Consider the following 21,639-nt stretch of genomic DNA (forward strand, 5'->3'; position numbering starts at 1 on the left):
TATTTTAACTGTTAAGCATTATCTCATATTGTGAATAATATGGTGAACAAATGACATGCAAAGTCTCAAACATGCAAAGTGCATGAATGGAATGGGAACAGGCAGTGAAGCATGATCTCTCAGTCTAAGGCTAAGCTCTGGTAGGCCAAGCCTCATCATATCGGGTTCATGATCCAGTCTGTGATGTTCTCCCCAGCCCAGCAGCGTCTTTTACTGAGGCAGGGGTAAATCACCATCAAGCCCCCTGTGCCCCAGAGAAGGAACGCTGGAGCTTATCCCCAGCTGTTGTTCAAAAGCCCTGGGAGAGGGACATCAGTGTCAAAACTATAGGGTTTTGATGGCCGATACCGATACCAGTATTCCTACTGGACCTACCGATAGCCAGTATTTTTTTTGCCGATATTCAATATCTTTGAATTTGACCATCCTGGGTTTCACTGAAACCCATGGATAATGAAATTCTTTTTGAGTTGACAGGTCCTTAATGCAGGGTGACCCAGCCCATATATACAATGGTAGGGGAAATGCTGGGATACCCGCTGATTCATCAGTTTCTTGTCAAAAAGAGAATTATTTAGGATACATATGGTCAAAAAAAAGAGTAAGCATTTTTTTGTTGATGTTGTTGTAGTTTTGCTCCATGGTATTAGGACTGTTCCACTTGAAGGGCTTACACAATTTGGTCTACCAACGTCAAACTTGATATCATCGTCTTTGAGTTTTGAAATGCTACTGAAAATGAAATGCACAGTTCAGTATTAGTAGTAGTAGTAGTAGTAGTATCAGAGTATTTAGTGATTCTGAGCATCCTGTGTGCCATGCCTCCAAATGGCCACTAGAGCAGATAGGGTAACCATGAGTGAGTAAATGAATATGCGAGTTAACTACTTTCTGGATCCATGATGCTTCACATAAAAATATATATACATATATATATATATATAAAAATAATAATAATAGTCGACACATGAGCTGTTCAGATTTTTTTAATGAGCTTCAAACATTAATTTTAAATGTATATTAATAATATATAATAACACTGGATTATGGATATGAAATAACACTCCAAAGCCTTCACTGAAAAAAAAAATAGCCAGTACACGGACACATGAAAATGGCACAAATTGTCAAACAAATCAATTAGGTTACATAAATTAATTAGATTTAGCGACTCAAAGGTTGCATGAAAGTAACATGAAAGTAAGCCTGTTTGTATACGTTATGATGAATAGGTCTACTGTATAAATATGAAACCTCATTGACTGTATACAGTAGTCTTTTAGTTGCACTGTCTCTTTAAGAAACCCGGAAACGCTTGCCTTGTGTGTCCATCCGGTCTATCCTACTGGTCGCAGGTTCCAGAGTGAAACGAGAGCTGAGCTCCCACCCGGCGATGATATCTCACCATATAATCTGCACTCTGCGTAGCGGTGTGCGGTGCTGGCGACACCGAGCTGTCCTGAAAGCGGCTGTGGAGGCCTCGGACTTCAGCGGCGGGCGCTGCTACTCTACCCCGAGTCGTGGCGGTGTAACGGGCATGGAGGAGATACTGGCGAGGGTCGTTGCACCTTTACCCACATATGAGACGAGAGACAAATCCCCCCCTCCCCCCGAATCAAACAGCGTGGAGTTCATGCACTTCTACAGGGGTCTGGACAAGGAACAGAAACTGGATTTACTGGGGAAGCTTTCGCAAGATTTCGGGGTGGATCACAAGAGTGTTTCCGAGCTCGCTTTGAAACTGTTGGACACTCAGCTGCGGGACTTGGCGACCATTTTGCAAGTAGAGGACAGGCTGCGGTACGGCTTGACTCCCCGTTATAAACAGTTGCTTAATCATATCAGCAGGGTCGAGGGGGGAGTTAAGTTTCTGGTGGATCTCCGAGCCGACGTGCTTGAAATAATCTCAGCCAAAGCGAGCGAAAGCGCACACATCAGGGTAAAAACAGTTGTTTACATTTTTCTACGGAAGCTCGAGTGAGTCAAGTTGTACCGTTCGCGTATAGACGATAGCATTGATGTCATACAGTGAGGTTTACCTGGAATTGGCTGTTCAACTGCAACTCAGAAGAGTTTTTTCAATCTATTAAATAAATATACTCTTATTCTCCAGGTTTACATAGTAATTCCATAATGAAAAAAACAGATGTAAGCCAAAACTATAGCCTGTCTCTTGTGTGACATGTAATGCTGTTAGGTGGCTTTTCCATAACGCAGTTTCCGAACAGGGGCGTAAACTGCCACCCTCCTACTTTTGCCCTATATTTACAGATAGGGGTTACATTTCATAACACCTTGAGAGACGGTGACCTTTGCCCCAGTTTCCCCTTTACACAACTGGAACTGAATCAGGATTTTTTTTAGCTTTCCTCATAGGCTAGGAAGTCATTGCCAATAGGCCTAATAGATTCTGTTTGGTAAGACACTGTTAAGCTCAGTTTCAGGGCTGAATGCTTGCTTCATGGTATGCTATGCTTGCCTTGCAGGGCAGGTCAGCTGGCAGAGCGGGCAGAGCTGCCTTCAAGTGCTACTGGAAAAGCCTTATTTCTGAGTTTGGAAGTCATAAACATAACTTGTTGAGCATTCAAGTACTTCTATAAATCGTAACAAAATGTGCCCTGTAACAAAAGTTTTTTGTTTTTAGTGGATGAAGTTTTATTTTATAGGTGAAGCGACAAGAGCTACTTTGTGCTGCAGCCACAGAATGAACAGGACAAACTGTGCATCAGGCTTGTAATTGATGTGTTTAAACAAAAGGCGTGATAACTAAAAGTTGAACAAAGACAAAATAAAAACGTACAATACTCTTTATTTACATAGAATGGCAAATAATAACATAGCCTAATAAAATGCATTACTTTTACCGTCAGTTGTTGACACAGCTTCCATGCTCTCTGCCCTCTAAACGCCATATCTTGGCAACTCATTTTCCTCTTTGTAGAGTTGTTCTTTGCACTCTGCTAGTAATTACAATTTTTCCGGCAGCACATGAAGGCAGCTGTTGCCTTACACACCATTTATGAAGAGTGGAGAGACTTTCAGACAGCAAGCTAGCTGTCACATGCATTCTATGCAGTTTGTTTGTTTGGGAAGACAAACTAAAGCAACTCTTAAAAAGGGCTATTCCCATCTAAGACCTTCACTGCCTCTTCCCCAAACCAGTCTGTTTCCAAGCCCTGACGATCTTTACCTGCAAATAGTTCTCTCTTCTGTTGTCTCCTGTTTGATGCTACTGGACAGCTAGGCCTAATTTAGGTGAAATACAAATGCACCCACTCCACTACTGCCAGAGGGTATTATTTGGTTTCATTTACAGATACCGTAAGGCATTTTTGGAATGGATTTTTGGCAAATGTGCGTTCACTGTGTCAGCCACTTTTTACCTTTTTTTACTTGTGCTCATGTATTTTTCACCTGAAAAGTTAGATTAATAATGTAATTGTGGCTCCATTAGCATGCAGTAGTTAAGTCCTTTGTATATAGGCTAAGTAGCTGTTTGTTTAGCTAATTGGATGAGTGCCTATAAAAGTTAAAATGATGAATGTATAAATTTACTGCCCAATACGAGAAAATCGATACTAGGCTATATAAGGAACAGGCCACAGCAAAGGCATTGAGCTTAATGAAGAATCAGTGAGGTTTGGATTTGGATGACTCAGTATTGTTTTTAGAATTGTGCGAGATTTGCTGCTTAGGAATGCTTTCTGATTCAATGCAAAGACAGATGGTGTAATCTGAAAGGCTAACTCCTTTAATGACTTTACGCCAACCAGAGTAAAATAAAAAAAACAATGTTATTTGATGAGGCTGGGTGACATTCAAGCTGCAGCAGTTGGTCGTCCACGAGATCAAACAGAATGTGTCAAGTTTTTGTTTTACTGAAGCTATGCGTTATTCAGCCCTCAGATATGCTTGTGGAACTGTTGTAGCTCAAGCTGTGTTTTGTCAACACTCCTCTCAGATGGGGATCAGATTGTATTTGCAAACGGTTCCTTTTGTTTGTTTTTACCTGCATGAAGTAACAGATGGGTGGGGTTTACCATATCGAGGAAATTCATAAGTAACAATAGTGTGAGCCAAGTTGTTCAACACAGAAAAGTATACTAAATTCACTTTCAAATACTTCCCTGTGATTACTGAAACTGTCTGCCGCTCATTGTCTGTGTGGCAGTTCCTCCCCATTTGGCACCTAAGTAGGCAAAAAGAATTGCCTAAATATTTGCAAATATGATTTCCCCCAGGTCTCGTGTTTCCACTGTCAGTCCGTCTCGGATTCTTTATGCTGGCTGTATCTGTGAGCTGGATGAATACTGACTTGACATGGTACTGTATTTCTATCCATAAAAGGGCCTAGGGCTGTGTATTGGCTAGTGTCCTGGAGAGTAGCTGCCAGTGTGTCACAGGCCAACACCGTAACGACCAGCTCATTCTTTGAGAGCACAAGCATTAAGCCTCAGTAGCCTATATAGATGGATACCAACCGAGATAGATAATACAAACCGAGTGCAAAAACGCTCTAGTAAGAATATAATCTGCATTCGTTTTCTGTGTTGAAAAGAGCAGCTTCTCTGAAAAAGATGATGGAGCTTTAAGTGTAGAAGAATATAAATGTAACTAACTTCAAGCTTCTGATGTCTGTGCTGATATCTTATGAAATAAATACTGCTTTGAGCGAGTGAGTGTAGGACTACACCAGGCTATTAGGGGTTGCTCAGGTTCTATCATGTGTCTGCTTTTCTACAACTAACTAGACAAAGTGTAAGCTGCAGATTTGTGACCTTGTTGAGTTGTGTTTGCCCATTGATGATGGAGTGAAGTTATGATCATCAATTTGTATGTAGTATGAGTTCAGAGCCTGTGTGTGCACATTTAACCTAGTACTGTCCTTCAACTGTTTACAGATAATCGCTAGTCCTGTTTTCAAAGATCCTGACTGTGCTATTGTCCAAGGACTTTCCCAGTACCTTGCCTGCTCAGTACCTATCATATGCCTGGTGAGAAGTGGCTCAGATGCATTTAATCTCAATAGCCCAGATCTGTTGAGACCTATAGTAGTTTAAAAGGTCTATATGCTACAGACAAGAGTACACACTGACACTTGACCGCCATGGCCTTGGTGTTACACAGTATTATTTGCTTGTTGTTATTGCCAGAATTTGGTTGAACTGGAAATGGGGGAAAGGTCATGGTGCATATGAAGCTTTTAGTCTCTGTATTGGCAGTGTGTGCGTTCCAAGGGAGAGAAAAAAAACTGGCATTCAAAAGTGATGCAGGTAATCAAAGCAGCACCGAATCACAGGGAGGAAAAAATTAGAAAATTTCTGAAATGACTAAAGTAATGAAAGTTTGGAATTTTCAAGACTGCAATTTACCGCTCTTCTTGCGGGAGTGTCACTTTGAATTCTACGCTAGATTAGTCTGTCTTGGCTGGGGTAATCGATTTTCGCCGTTGCTCCTTCCTCCTTCCTCCTGCGGGCTTTTCATTTTTGTCCACCTGTACACAGACCGAGTGGATGAAAGATGTAAAAAAAAAAAAAAAAAGTCTGAGTTCTACACTTTAACACACACTTCATTTTAGTTCGCTCTCTGGGATTTGGCAAATACTTCCAGAGTGTCAGTGAAACTATTTTCCCCCACGGAAAGGCTGGCAGGCAGACATGTGGCATACAGCCTACTGGAGTAAAAGGTATTGGCACACAAGCACGTTGGCGGTCAGCGGTCACGGCGGATACGGAGAAGTAAGTGTATCTGGCCTTGAATAGACGGACTGCTCCTTGTAGGCATTGCAGTCTCCATCGCTCTGTATAATCACTATGTAACCACTGCTCAAGATGGAGAGGGACCTTGTAGCAGAGGCTGTATCAGCTCACAGCATCGGTGCCGAACCGCATTGATATAGCTCCGGTGTCAAAAAGTGTTGCCTCATTTTCTCTCTAATGGAGTGGAGGATTGTCCGCCCTCCCCTTCCTCCCTTTTCTCCCCGTCTCCCTCCTAACCCTAGGCCTCTAATGCTCGGCCCTTCCCTTTCAAAGAACTCCATCTTCTGCAAGGTTAACGGAATACAGATTTGTCCCTGGGTTCGGCCGTCCTTTTGTGTGCGCGAGGATTGGGAACCCAAGGCACTTTTATGTGGTGTTGATGTGCCAGGGGTTTCTAGAGAAAAGCTTGGCCGGGATTATCAGCCATCATAGAATTGTTTATTTCGCTTCTGGTAACTGATGAAGTTTGAGAAGCACGCACACGCACACACACACACACACACACACACACACACACGGGCGTCACAAACTGAGCAATAGAGATAGAAGTTGTGCTCGAGCTTTTTCGAGCCCGGAGGGTTGGTCTCGACCTGCTCCTCACAAAAAACTGAATTTTCCAGTGTGAAATCTCTCGACCATATAGAGGTGAATAATTCAGGGGCTAATGTCTAAATGCGGGGAAGAATTTCAAGGTTTGTCATTTTGAAGTATGGTAGTTGCTGCTGGAGAATTTTACGCAGTGGCTATTAGACCTTGACTATACAGTTTGGCTCGGTTATCCGTCGATTGTTGTGATTGACAAGAAGGCATTAAAGCAAGCCTGAAGTAAAGGCATCATATGGAACAGTCAATATAAGGCGTGTGTGTATGTGTGTGTGCTTGTTTGTGTGTTTACAAGAGATTTGCTTTAAATGAAGTCTGACCTTTGCAGGCGGACAGGCCTGCTTTGAAATGGCAAGTTGTTTATTGAAGCGCCTCCTCCACTCCTATTGCGAGCTCAAACACATCACTACTCATAAGGTGTAATGAAAACATTCAAACGGCACACAGACAACCGGGGGACAGAACGTCCACACAGTCCATGACGCATGGGTGTGGAATCGTCTGTGTGAAGCGATGCCCCAGCCTGCAGATTCACTTCAGCCACGCTGCTGTCAGTCACTGGGATGGCACTTATGAGCCCTCTCTATAAAAGATGTTACAAGACTGAAGACGGGTCTGTTTACCCTACGCTTTAGTGTAATAACGTCGTAAAAGCAGCAGTTTCTCAAAGAATACCTTCACGGTGTCTCGGCTTTATAAGATGGCACATAGAGTAAGAAGAGGAAGTCTGTTAATTTGGCACATGTATAATGGATACCATGGGATTCTTGCTGTGAGGAAGAGGCATTAGTGGCTTTGTGTTATGTAACAGCTGTGCTTAATTATTGATGAAGGGCTTTACTTTGATGTGGGGCCTTAAGATATCTTTTGTCACGATGCCTTTACCTGCATACCAGTGTTTTTTGACATGCAGGTCCTCTGAGTCTCAGTTATCAAGTGCTATAAACGCAGAGTACGACAGAAATTCTGCTTGCGTTTCCCCAGCAGACCGACTGCTGAGCTGTTTCCTCGCTAAGGGAGGGAATGTGGTGAATTGCCTATTATCAGCTGAATGGGGAGGTTAATTCTAAACTTGACCTCTCACCTCTCTCTCTCTCTCTCCCTCTCTCTCTCCCTCCCCCAGGACCTGAACTGCACTCTGAAGAGCTTGCTGTCTGAATGGTTCTCTGTAGGTCTGCTCCGCCTGGAGAGAATCACCTGGAAGTCCCCCTGTGAGATCCTGCAGAAGATCAGCCAGTAAAGACACACATGCAGCCTCACACTATCCTCCTTTTCTCTCTCTATCTCTCTCTCTTTTTCTCTCTCTCTCTCTCATTCATCTTAAAGGACCATATCAGTGTTTTGCTCGATTTCCCTCAGGTGATAAACCTGCCTTAAAATTCTCTGCTGCTTCGGGTTTAGAAGTCACAGACGTTTGAATTTAATTTGTAAAACAATCTTTTCTTCAGGGGCTATTTTCTGGCAGAGACGTGTATTCTGTTGTGTGGGTTTCCAAGTGCGAGAGGAGTGATGCATTCAGATGCTATCGATGAATCAGAAAAATTTATTTCCTACTTGGTAGTCAGCCAGACTAACTATCCTAACTTTTTTAAAACAAGAAGAAGCCAAATCCACATCATCCTTTTCACAATGTCCATGTTTGCTTATCATCTGTCTTCTGGGTTTGATTTTCCGACCAAACAGCGTATGAATGCAGTGTTGTTTGGCAGCTGACTTTGAAGTCCCGGATGTCGGAGCCTCCCGCCGGCATGTGAACGCACCAGAAGACTTTTCAAATCGATGCGGGCATGAAACTAAATTACCACACACCGATAAAGTGACTTTGACAAAAACAAACCCGGGCAGGATGTTCACTGTGATGGATTACCTATCTCAAGCAAGTTTCAAGTCTCTGCAAGTTGATTTTCGTACCGTACTCAAATAAATGGAAATGAATGGCTGCCAGGAAGGTAGGAAAAACGCATTCAGACAGCTAAAAAAGTTTAGCATGCTTTGGAAAATGGTCGGTTGTAATGTAAAGTATATGTGAATTGTAGTGGGCTAAAACGTGGAAAAACGCCGGTGTGGTCCTTTAACCTCCTCTCCTCTCCTCTCCTCCTCACGTACAATTCAGACACAGTATGACGCTTAGAAGCTGCAAGACTAACTCTCTGTGTATTGTCAGGTATGAGGCAGTGCACCCTGTAAGGAACTGGACCGATATTAAGCGCAGAGTGGGGCCGTACCGCCGCTGCTATGCCTTCACCCACGCCGCCATGCCAGGAGAGCCTCTGGTCGTGCTGCACGTCGCCCTCACTGAGGACATCTCCGACAACATCCAGGTTAGACGCTCCAGTATGGCTGCAGGCTGCTGTACTGCTTTGTCTCACTTCACCACACCTTCAAGAATGGTTGAAAATGTGGGATATACTATTTTTGTTCCTCCTCAGCTGACAAATTGATTATCACTCTGTGAAAAAACAATGCCTACAGCTTTTTTAGGCTGCGTGTCCCCGCGGGAGCGACCTCTACGGTGCTGGCTTTTTCATTTCTTGCTGTTTACAGTGGCAAGAAGGCGGTTTTGACAGCGCTGAAAGTTGAGAATATTTCATCTCGTGAAAGTGCAACACTTCAAATGGATTCTCTAGACGCACAAAGCCGTTTCCACAGTTTTGCCTGAGCAGCTACTGGCTTAAAAAAATAGGTGCTTGATAGACACAGGCCTTTAGTTCTCATATGGACAAGAGAGGAGGCAAAACCTTGTGAAAGAGTTGTCATGTCATGCTATTGTATAGAGTCTCCTGCCTTTGTTGCAACTATCCAGCTAAATACTCAAGTCTCTGTGGATGGATTAGACAGGTAAGTATCAGCTTTAGAGCCTGTCTTTTTGACTCTACAAATACATCTGTCCCTCACAGAGTATCGTCCGTGAGTTCGCCACTCTGGACTCCGAGGAGGATGTGAATAAGATCAACGCAGCCATCTTCTACTCCATCTCCTCCACCCAGGCCGGCCTACAGGGGGTGGAGCTGGGCAACTACCTCATCAAGAGGGTGGTCCGAGAACTGCAGGTGGGTCAGTCGATGGGTGGGTTGATGTAGGGGGTCGCTCAGCAAGTTGGTCTGAAAACTATGGATGGATGAATAGGTGAATATGTAGACTCAGGGAATTATAGTACCTCATCAGAAGGGAAACTAGGGATGGATGAGGCAACCTAGAAACTACCTCATTAAAAAAGATAACTTTTTTTTTCTTCGTGGGCGGCACTCCTACATTATCAACTGGATCATTATACATGATCATGGTCAGCCAGGCTCTACATGTGGTTTTTAAAAGCTGCATTAAGAAAGACAATTAGGCTTTTTTTGGTTAGTTGATACTATGCTGGGGGAATTTTAAATTAAACCAAAACGCATTAGCGTGATGAATATTTATCAACATTCTCACCTAGTCCCATTGAAAGGTCAGTATCAGCCAATTGGGAATCGGGAAAATCCTCACAGTTTCACATTTTGAAGAATTATGTGAGACCGCAGTATATTAGAGTTTCCAGAGAGACTTGGCCATGTCAAAGTTTAAGGTCTGAAGAGAGTTAAGGTTTGGGGACTGTGAATCTGCTATGTAACCGTCTCTTATGTAAATACAATAGCCATAAAATACCATAGAAGATCTTCCTTTCACAATAAAGCCAGATAACGATAACAGTGCACATGACACGTGCACAGACGCATCTGTTGAACTCCCGAACCCCCTCGGCTCCTCCCCCACGGTGTAGTATTAATAAGTGTTGTTTGACTCCACCCCGGGAACAACGCAGCTCGCTGTGTATGACTCACATGCTGAATTCTATTATTCACACTATGGCAGCCTTCAGGTGGGGCCCAGATGGTGAAATGTTATTCCAGAGAGAAAGATAGCTGTGATAGGCGAGATTTTGCTTTGAGTGCTTTTTCGGAAGTTTTCTTTTTGCTTTCTGTCGCAGGGCTTCGGCTGATGCATAAATCTTCTACTCGTTTTACACACGCGCGCGCACATGCACACGCACACATAAACAGAGCGGTAGTCAGTAGACAGGGCGGTAATGAAATCTCAGCCATCCCCCTCAATAAGCGCAGGAGAGCCCTCCATGTCAGGCCACTCCAGCTAGCACTTGTTAAATGATTGGAACATTGAATGGAACATCAAAAGCCACTCCACCCGACAGATGGGAAATGGCTCTTTGTAGTGTATCCTCATAAAAATCAGGTTTCAGAGCTGAACGCCGGTTCCACTTTAGTCATTCACACAACAGGACTGTGTTTTGATTGCGGGACGCATTTTTATTTATTGGCATTTTTTATTAATGGCAACATAAGGTTCAATAAGCTCAATAGATATTGCTTTGTGTGGGTTTTTTTTTTGTTTTGGTCTCATGACTATCTGTTTGTGCGATAGGAAAGCAGGCTGTATTGCACTGTGTTGCACCAGCTAGATAATAAATAAAAAAAGCCTGTCGACATTAAACTCTTACAGATGGTAAATGTTGTCCGCTAGCTTTGTGGCACGTCATCCCCCCCGTCTCTCTTCCCGTCTCTTGTGTATCTTTCAAATAAAAACCCAAAAATGGCAACAACAAAAAAAATCTAAATGAAAGAGGTCTGCTCGCTTATAGCTTCTCCATCAAATCTCATTTGGGGACGGAAGGGAACCAAAACTTTCTGTGGCCATACTGTGACTTTCATACTTAACGTTGTTGTGACCCCAGTGGGAATCGAACCCCCAACCCAAGCGCCACGCTCTGCCTATCAGGCTGTACAAAACCACCACTTGTATTCTGCAGAGGCCCTGGCTTTGTGACAGGGCTGTACCCTACGCAAAGGTGAACGGAGGAGCAGCGCAGCCACACGGGGGCCACTACAATGATGGATGGATGATGGAGAGGAAAGGAAAAGGTCACAGCTGTGATTTAGGGCGAAGGGAGGAGGTCCTGCTTGTCTTTGTCGATTGGACCCTGGGGCATCGTTCTGGCACCGCTCCTCTTTTTTCGTCTGTATCCTCTCGTCCCTCTTCTGTTTTTTTTTTTTCGTCTTTACTCGCCTCGCCTTCCCTCCTCCCTCCTTTTAGAGCCACCCACTCCTGACCTGGGAGATCTGCTTATCTCACGATACGATTCGATACACTATATGGGGTTCACGATTCAGTACAACCACGATACGATGTGCTAAATAAAAGTTCAGTGATAACAGAGTCTGACTGTGCAGAGTTATGCTTATTTCCGAGCCACGAATCTTTCTAGCAATAGTATTGGCTTGCTTGAATGTAAACAACAATTTAAAAATGTCATTACATAGTAATAAATAATGTCATTTGGATGGAGAGCTTGTGAAATTGTGATGGGCAAGCCGTCGCATTTGTGATTACTACAGCAGAATAAAATGGAGCTAATACCACAATTCATTTTTCTGCCCCACGATGCGTATTGTCACATTTTTGTATCACGATATATTAAATTTAGATATATCGTCCCATCCCTACGTGCGAGGAGTTCGGAGGAGAGGTTGGAAGTGAAGAAGGAGAGATGCAGTTAGGGTGCGAGAAACACACAGAAAATAGGACAAAGGAGAGAAGCGAGCATGAGAAAGAAAGTTGCAAAGAGGGAAGGAGGAAATAAGGAAAGGAGGAAAGGAAAAAGTATGTTGTCGAGAGAAAGAGAGACGAGAGAGGCGGACAGACAGCGGCGCGTCCCTCCAGGGTTTGTCTGACACTTCCACTTTCATCCACAGCCTCTCACTCCTCCCTCTGCCACGCCGCTCCGTCAGTTATCAACCCAGACATCAGAGAGAGAGAAGATGGGCGGGGAGAGAGAGAAAGAGAGGGAGGAGGAAGAGGTGGTGGTGGGGCGAAGGAGTTCTCATGAAGACGTGACAGAGGTGGGGGAAGAAAGGGGCTGTGGGAGGTCTGCCGCTGAGACGCTAGACTAGACAGAGGCACGGGGGAGAGCCGAGTGAGGGAAGAGGACAGGTATTAAAGGTGAGAGCGCAGGGGGATAGGGGAGGAGGAGGAGGAGGAAAACAGAAGGACGGAGGGAGGGGAGAGAAAGGGGATCATCCATCTCCATCAACCGGGGCAGGATAGTGAAGCAGCGGAGTTGATTTGTAACGCCGCTCTCTCTCTATCTGTTTGTTTGTCTGTGAAACTGAAGGCCCGAGCCGTCGAGCACAAACAGGGAAATTTAGTTTTGTTTTTCTGATACTGAGGTCGGGTGTTCGTCTGCCTCGTTTCCACTGTTGACCTTCTGGTGGATATCAAGTCTCGGCTGCCTTTCAGCTGTTTTCTTTTACATCTTTATCTTGTCTACTCATCCCCACCCCGTCTCCCTGTTTGCTTTTGTTTGGTGTTTTCGTCTCTTTGTAGCGGTAAGGCAGGGTGATGCAATTCTGCTTTGAATCTTGTCTGCATGCGTCTGCGTCTTTTTGGTAGTGATTCAATAGATGGCATTTTTAGTTTAAAGTCTGTCTGTCTCTCTCTCCCTCCCTCCCTCCCTCTCTCTCTCTCTCCCTCCCTCCTGCAGAGTGAGTTCCCTCACATGGCCCAGTTCTCCAGCCTGTCTCCCATCCCGGGCTTCTCCTCCTGGCTCCAAGGCCTGCTGAGCCAGTACAGGAAGGAGGGCCGGGGCTCCGACCTCCTGTCTGAGCAGGAGTGGAGGGAGGTGGAGCAGGCGACCGACGCGGCCCCGGGGGCCGCGGCCCTGGACGCCCTGCGCAAGCTGATCGGCGCCGGCGAGTGGGTGCGCTCGGAGCGGCTGGCCCGCGTCCTGGAGCCCGCCCTGATGCGCCTCTGTGCCTGGTACCTGTACGGGGAGAAGAGGCGGGGCTACGCCCTCAACCCGGTGGCCAACTTCCACCTGCAGAACGGGGCCACCATGTGGCGGCTCAACTGGCACGCCGACACCAGCCCCAGAGGTGTGGCCAACTCCTGCGGCATCATGGTGAACTATCGTTACTTCCTGAGCGAGACGCCTAAAAACAGCGCTCTTTACCTGCAGAACAAGGTCATCGCAGCCTCGGAGCAGGTGCTGGGCCTGGTGTCCCAGTTCCAGAAGAACAGCAAACTGTGAGGAAGACATGTTGACGCACCGGGACGAGGTTACACCCCAGAAATACACTCATGTTCGATTGTTCCGCAGGGTAGATTGCACTTAGTATCACTGATACATTTTGGACTGATGAACGTTGTTTTGTTTGATTTTGTTTAATATCAAAAAAAGGTTAATATCTGACATCAGTAAGAACAGGACAGAATGACATCGGCCGCCGTATTTTGAAATGAAACTAGAACATTTTCCACACGTTGTGTCTCATCTCATCTGCTGCATGTAGTGCATGGGTTAGGCTTCGTGCCTCATTGGGTTTCTGGCTGAAGCTGTTTGGTATCGTCTGAGTGCTTCCCAGGCTGAGAGACTGTAGCTAATGAAGCACGAGGCATCTATCAATGCCTTACCATGTTCCTGGATAACAGTGTGTGTGATGGTGAAGCAGGAGCGCAGCTACTGGAAATAAATGATGTTTTGATTCTTTCGTGTGGCTGAACTGTCTCACTGCAAAGAATGGGAGAGTATTGGACTGATTGATTTATTTGGTTTTTTTTGTAACGTGCCGGCGTGCCTGTCTGTGTTTGTATACACATGTTGCTTCATTGCCTATTCCTGCTGACTCTCAATACACAAAGGCATTACATTACACCTTGTTCTTTCACACATTCGACACTGAAATCACTGACGGAAAAAAAATATTATTTCATATTCAATAACTGAACAGAACTGCCACTTCATTTTCTGCCTTGATCATCATGACTAGCCAGATTTTACAGTTGGCTGTGCTCACTCACACCCAGTGGGCAGGACCCTCCCAGTAGCTCCATTCAGGTGATGTTTGATAGTGTTGCCATCGCCCCCCCACCCCTCTCTGGAGAGCCATCACTGATGTTCTAACTGCTGCATACAGGTGCCAAGCAGGGCTCATATCAGCCCACACCCCATTGTTGTGAAATAATATATCACAGCAAGTTGACTGTGAAATTACATTTTATCTCTCCAAGGAGCCAAACTTTCTTTTCATTTTTTTTTTCACACTCTATCTCTCCCTCCCTCTCTCTCCCCTTTCCCTTTCCCCGTGCCGCTCTGTGTCCTAGAAACTAATGGAGTGAGAAATAAAGTTAAAGTAAATGGCTAGATTGATGGTGTTCAGTTGTGAAGAAGGGGGGAGGAGAGTTGGGAAGCATAAAAAGGACAGTTGTTTAAAGGATGCCCTTGAGAGAGACAGTGTGTGTGTGTGTGTGTGTGTCTCTGGTGATATTGGAGACCCATACCTGTGTGTGCGGATGTGTGTGAGTGAGTGGGGGTGGGGGAGGCATGAGCAAGAACCAGACTGTCACACCATCTCACCACGGTGAAAGATGCACACTGTGGCATGGGTTGCCATGGAAACAACAATGTCCCACACCAGCTGCTGGCAGCTAGGGCTGGTTCTGACTCACCTTTGTCCAGGAATGTCTTATGGCAATGACCTAGTGCAGGTTGGGCTAAAAGTCCAATATTATTTAACTGTTACGAACTTGGTTTAAAATGTAGTATGTTTCATGATGAAAATAGTGTGTTTTATGATGATGTAAAAATAAATATAGTCAGTATTTCCCATAGGAATTTGAAGACAAACACACAGAGCAGTTGCAACACTGAAATCTGATTGATGGACAGAACAGGCCGCTCTAAATGAAACAATACAAATCTCAGTGAAGGCAAATTTAAACTGCTTCAAGGGTAGTGAGGGCGAGGTGCTAATCAAGCTCAAGTCCACTTGTCTTGTGTTAACTGTAATTAATCTGAAAATGCTTGTTAAAACGGATTTTTGCAATGAATTAAAATCTCACTGCTGCAACAAAATCAAATTTTGACAGTGTCCCCATTAAGCATCCTTGATCAAATGCCAGTATAAATGTAATTTAATTGCTATATTAGGGCCCCTTTGTAGACATTTGCTTTCATACCCAAAACTTTTTGTAGCATGTAATGTCTATTCTGATCACTGATAATTCCCACAGTGTGTAGCGCAGTGTGTACTCAGACTCGTCTTCATTTGTATCTAATCAGATCGCAGTTTTGTCACATTTCCGACCCAGCACACGCTGATAATGGATTCGCAGCCAAGTTCAATATTGTACAGCTTCGTTGTCTGCTATGTCTTACAGCCAATGCTTTCCAAAAAGCAGCAGAAGACCTAATTACAATTGATTAGAAACTGTCTGCTGTGGAAATCCATGCTTCATCTAAAAATAATTCAGTAATTCAGACAATCTTTTTATTCCTTAGTGAGGAGGGGGGATTCGTGCCTTGTCCCTCGCTCTGAGGAAATTGCCTTACAAATGAGGCTAATCCATTTTTTACAGATCAGAGTGACCAGAAGAGTCAGTGAGTTTTGGTGCTAGTTTTCATGTTCTTATTCATTCTGATAAGGTCTGAGATATAAAAGTCCTTTGCCTTCCTCTCAGAACATGGAAATGAAGAAAAAAAAAGAGCGATCACTGAAAATGGGGACATTTCCCTAAGCCCTTGAACAATCCTTTGAAATATATTGGCACCAGGTTTGATCAGAAAGGGTTTCAATAGGTTCGTAACATCACATTCGGCGAGTTACTCAGGCTCGTTGGGACAAACAGCACTGGCTCTTAATCAAAGCACGCCACAGATTCTCACAGTTTATGCAAATAACACTCACAAATCTCTAAAATAAAACTCAGAAATGTCACATCCTTAATGCAAAGTCTGTGCCGTGTCTCTCTCCAATCCAACTCAGTGTCTCCTGTGAATCCTTTTGCCTTTGTGGAGAACATGTACAAACAAGTCAGATTCCACCCACCAGCGATGTCCTCCAAGACAAAAGAATAAAATGCCATAAAGGAGAAGAAAATGTGAAATGTCAGTTTCTGACAAAGAACCAGATGGGGCAGCTCTTACTGAACCTTCCATGTCAGCTGTGTGCTGAAACGCTGGGAAGCCATCAGCCTTGCCCTTGTTGCACTTGTTGCCCCAGCCGGTGGCAGGAACTCTGACCTTTACCATGTATACTGAGAAATAGCTTGGTTATTGTTTTCTACACCATAAAATGCACTAACCCCTCACTCAAGCTACTATAAAGCTGCATCCTCCTCCTTCCTTCAGCAGCTTCTATTTTTTAAAGGTAAAGATGTCATTAATCACTTGGGGAAAAAAACAAAAAACAATGCTAATGTTGTCACTGATGTTACTGATGTTTCCCATGTGTATCAGCTCAGTTGGAAGGATGTAGGCCTATCCTGTGGAATTGTACAGGGTGTAATACTTTATTGTAACACTCACACTCCTGACATTTGGAGAAAATCAATTTGTCACGCTGTTTCCGCTTACCTCTTTCTATGACGAGGACTTTCACACACATGTTCTAAAATGCCAGCGTATTCAAAGCGCTAGTTTTGTGGTAAAGCGACGATGTGAGGCGAGCGGGATTCTCAGTGGATACTGTTATCTGAGAGAGGGAAAGTGTCAATTCTTGCAAAAGGCTGGCGTTACCTCTAGGCTACTGGCTTGCTGTGTGTGTGTGTGTGTGTGTGTGTGTGTGAGAGAGAGAGAGAGAGAGAGAGTGAGAGAAGGGGGGTGGGATGGGGGGGATTCATCCAAGTGTGTTAATCCATTCTTCCTGGTTGCTGTTGCTGGCCCTCCTTCATGCTTCTCACCTCACATCATCACCATCCTCCCCCCCACCCCCCCACCCCGGCTCTGCACCCACAGCCCAGCCACGCTCCCAGTTCCTATGGTCTGTCTTCAAAGGGCTTCACGCTTTATGAGCAATCACGACACACGCATGCACACGCGTTCCCAGCCTGTGTACACACATGCGCATAGACACACACACACACACACACACACTCTCTCTCAATCCTGCCCGTCCCTCTGCCCATTACTGTGCGAGCTGTAACCTTTAGAGGGCAGCAGTGCTTCATTATCGCAGCCGAGCAGAGAAGAGGAGCGTTGCATGTGGCGCTCGTACTTTTAAACAATGTTTCTCTGATTCTCTGAGAATCCCTCTCTCTCTCTCTCCCTCTCTTCTGCCTCTCACCCCCTCCTGTTACACCTTCCTGTCTCCTTCCTTCCTCTCCCCTTCTCCTTCCTCCTTCCGCTCCTCGCCGTTTCTTCTTTCAGCCCATCCCACCCACCCCTTCCATCCCAAGTTGCAGAGTGAGTTGGAGATTGACAGATCTGCTATATCTGGTTATAGGCTGTAATTAAAACTCATTTGGCATGCTGATGGCATTTTCCGCCCCCCCTTCATCCACTGCAATTAGTCAATATTAGTTGCCCTGACGTCTTGTATCAGATTGGGTTATTGAATGAGAGAGAGGTAAACAGGCGGAGGTAGCAGTGGCATCACCCTAGGGTGAGAATCCACACTTGGCCCGCTCCGCTTGCCAGACAGATTGGAACGAGAGTGTGAAAACTCTCTCTCTCTCTCTCTCTCTCTCTCTCTCTCTCTCTCTCTCTCTCTCTCTCTCTCACTCTGTCTCTCTCACAAACACACACACTTAAATAGTTGCCCCATTGATTCCCCTTGTTGCTTCGTAGTGTCATGAGAGAGAGTATTTTGGAAAGAGAAGCTAAACATATTCTGTGAAGACCAGAAGCATGCATGCATACTCACTTACTGCACACACACACACACACACACACACACACACACACACACACATATATATAGAGGTTTTGTAGGCTCTGACCCAGAGCTCATTGATCAGGTAAACAGTCCAAGGCCAGGAGGCAATGGATCACTCACTGAAATAAATCCTTAAAGACCTGTCCACTTATTCACCTCCACCTCCTCAGTCCTCCTTTCCTCTCTTCATCTCCTCCAATACCCTCAATATCTGGACCACACTGCGGTGTGAAATGTCAACATCCACCTGTCTCTCTCAGCGCTGACATACAGCGCTGCCTTCTGTGCACAAGTTGAGCACTTTTCCAACTTTTGACAGTTGGGAGACAAACCAGATGCTCTTGTTTATCAGAATCACCTTGGCAATGAGGAGGCAGTTTGCCGTTGCGGTTGACTGATATCCCACGATGCCGACCGGTTGGGCTTTTCTAGGCCGCAGTGTGAACACAGCATCAGCCCTACTCACTGCATAATGCAGGGCGGGTACGGGAAACCGCCTGGACCACATGAAACGCTTTGAGGAACCCTTAGGCAAGCCAAAAAATGATCAGTATCTACATTTTTGCCCCTTTTAAGAGAAAATTCCAGGAGCATTTATGAAATCATGCCAATATTTGAATCATTACAAAGGTCACAGGTGTGTCATTTATACTCCATCAAAAGTCAGAGCGCTCTCACGACACTATACATGAGCATCTTCGGTGAATTTCAGTTTTGTCTTTTCAAACGATTTCACCATCTGATGAAATATATAACTCATGCAGCGACCGAGTGTCTTTCTTCTCGCTCTCTTTTCTCGCACAGGAAAGCGGGAGTAATAAGTCAATGCCTTTTCCTGTCAGCCCGGTTTGTCTTTTACACTCACTGCTTGCATTCCAGCGACCCATTAAAGCTACAGACCTCCTCCACACTTACAATCTCGCTCATGCATCTGCGGAGTTATCTTCAAAAACAGCTCATTCTGTTTCTTTCACTTCCATCGGCTCATACTGTTCACTCTCTCTCTCTCTCTGTCTCTCTGTCTCTCCCTCCCTCTACCTCGCTCTCCGTCTCCTTCATCCTGACATGCACAGCGGTTGCAGAGCTGCATATTGAAAGGGAACATGGTCTCACTTCATGAAGCTGTGAGTCTCATTTAAATAGCTGCAGCAGCTGGGCTGACACACAAGCCTCGCCTCGTGAATCCATGCTCCTCTAGCTACGGGAGAGGGGGAAAGCGGAAGCTGACGATGGTGTGACAAATTGCGTTTTCTTATTTTTTATTCCGCTGATTTATTCCTTCCCCCTACCCGCACTGCCACACACACCCACACACACACATGCATACATACACATACAACCGCCCATCCTGTTTCCTATCTCATTCTATCCTTTGGAGCAGAGGGCCTATAGCAGTGGTAATGGAGGAGATTAATTGGCCTTGCTGTGCCTTGAGGAGGGTGGGAGGTGATGGTGGTGGTATGGAGGTGGCAATTTTCTAACCCTGGATGTCACCCTGCTTACCCTCCGCCGCCTCACATAATCTGAGATCTTTCTTACAGAGAGAGAGAGTCCTCCTCTTCTTCCACAGCCAATATCTGCCAGGCAGAAGAGAGAGAGAGAGAAAGAGAGACTTTCCGTGTGAAAACTTTTCATACGGAATACTAATACTAATCCATTTCAAGGCATTCAGTCATTCAGGGCCACATTCCAACACTGCATGCCATCAGAAAGTTAAGTTGGCAGGGTGAGATTGTTGGACAAATAGAGAAACTTCCAATTCTTGTCTTGACTGGCTTAAATGTTGGCACACGAAATGTTGAGTTGGGCGCATAATGGCATGAGCACAAATGCAAAATTAGTTTGTTCAGTAAGTAGCAGTCAATTAACCTACATAATAAACAACAGTTGCGATAAGTGGCTATGAAAGGCAACTTGAGATTTTTCAGTAAACCCGAGGTAATTGCGACAACAATACTGTAAAGCAGTGTTTCCCAATCATTCCCAGTCATCCTCAAGAAGCCCCTGTCCTGCAAGCCTTTGTTCCCGGCTCTACTCTCGCACACCTGATCCAATTAAGGGCTTAATGCCCATTGGTTGAGCAGCAGAAACAGAACCTGTACATGGCCAGCATGAAAGTGTGCAGCCCTTAATTGGATCAGGTGTGCAAGAGTAGAGCTAGAACAAAAACTTGCAGGACAGGAGTTAATGCAATTACACATTCTCTGTGTTAAACTTGTATTTGATCATTGATACACTTGACATGTTTGAAATAACCACTAAACCTTTTGTAATGACAGTGACTATTTTTGCACTATTCTGCAGAGCGCTGTGTGTTTTTCTGTGTCATTATTCCTCACTCTGTCTCTTTCTGTCTCTTTCTCTCTACCTATCTATATTTTCATCAGCACTAACTGACACCCTCTCCCTCTCTATCACCACTCTATCTCCACCGCTCCCCTCCTTCTCCGTTCTAGTCCCTCCATCCATCTGTGGCTGTGGTCAGCGGGGCCACTCCGGGTGACAGATGAGCTGGGCAATTGATCACTGTAAAGTCAAGCTTTTACACTTAATGAAACCTCTGCTCACTCAGTCCACACATGCAAAGTGTCTGGAGGGGCCGCACACACACACACACACACACACGCACACACACACACACACACATATGCAAGTCAATGATGGTGGGAACTCCATTAAATCAATACAAGTAGAGAGATTGAGAAGCAGGCAGATGGATGGATTCGGCAGAGCATATTAACGTGTTGAATTCAACACCTCTGTTCATCTGCTGTTAATGTACCTGTTACTCTTTTACTTTGACCTTTTGCCCCTCTCTCACTCTGCCTCTCTGTACGTATGTAAATGCTGGCACTGATGTGAAGGAGTCATGATTGCTGCACTCACAGGGGCTAGTGAGGTGCTGAGGAGCTGCAAATGGCAGTGTATGATTGGCAATTGGCACTGTGAATGGCACTGCAGGGATCACTGGAGGGACTTGAGGGAGTCAGAGCAAACTGTTGCTGAGCCTCCATGGCACAGGGGTTCTTCATGGGCACAACTGGCAACTCTCAAGGCCCCGGTTGGCCCAAACACACCATGGTGTGTATGTGTGTGTGTGTGTGTGTGTGTGTGTGTGTGTGTGTGTGTAAAACACTATATAAATATATCAAACATGATTTCTGTTTGGTTAAATTATTACTGCAAATCCGTTACAGTCAATACCTGAAAACAAATACTCAGCTGATAATAACAAAACAAAAGATAGCGACTGCTTACAGTAACATTATCGATAGGCCTACGCAGGCTAAGTGCTAATCAATAGCTCTAACAAGCCGCAGCTCCATTTAGGCACTGGCCCAACATAACAAAGGTTATTCAGTGTAGACTGCGGCTTACTCCCTTCCTGTGTGCCAGAGCATTTTGCCCAGGAAAGAGCTACCAGACACCGAGTGTTCAGAACAGCAAATGTAGAAGCTTTCATGAACTGGGTTTAGGTTGAATCACTATTGTGTATACATATGAAAATGTCACAGATTATAACTTTAAATATAATATATATAAATATAGCTCTTGCAATGCAACATTATTAATCTCAT

At 44.9% G+C, this 21,639-nt stretch overlaps 1 protein-coding gene across 1 annotated transcript; it reads left to right on the top strand.

The window, feature by feature from the left end:
- Window positions 1-1,347: 1,347 nt before the first annotated feature.
- On the top strand, window positions 1,348-14,550 carry mlycd (malonyl-CoA decarboxylase). Its single transcript, XM_071896869.2, has 5 exons — window positions 1,348-1,939; window positions 7,486-7,598; window positions 8,527-8,683; window positions 9,260-9,412; window positions 12,892-14,550. Exons 1-5 carry the CDS (start codon window positions 1,394-1,396, stop codon window positions 13,435-13,437), a joined length of 1,515 nt encoding a protein of 504 aa, XP_071752970.1. The 5' UTR covers window positions 1,348-1,393; the 3' UTR covers window positions 13,438-14,550.
- The last annotated feature ends 7,089 nt before the right edge of the window (window positions 14,551-21,639 follow it).

Source organism: Centroberyx gerrardi, chromosome 4 (assembly GCF_048128805.1).
Source record: "Centroberyx gerrardi isolate f3 chromosome 4, fCenGer3.hap1.cur.20231027, whole genome shotgun sequence".
Taxonomy (NCBI): domain Eukaryota; kingdom Metazoa; phylum Chordata; class Actinopteri; order Beryciformes; family Berycidae; genus Centroberyx; species Centroberyx gerrardi.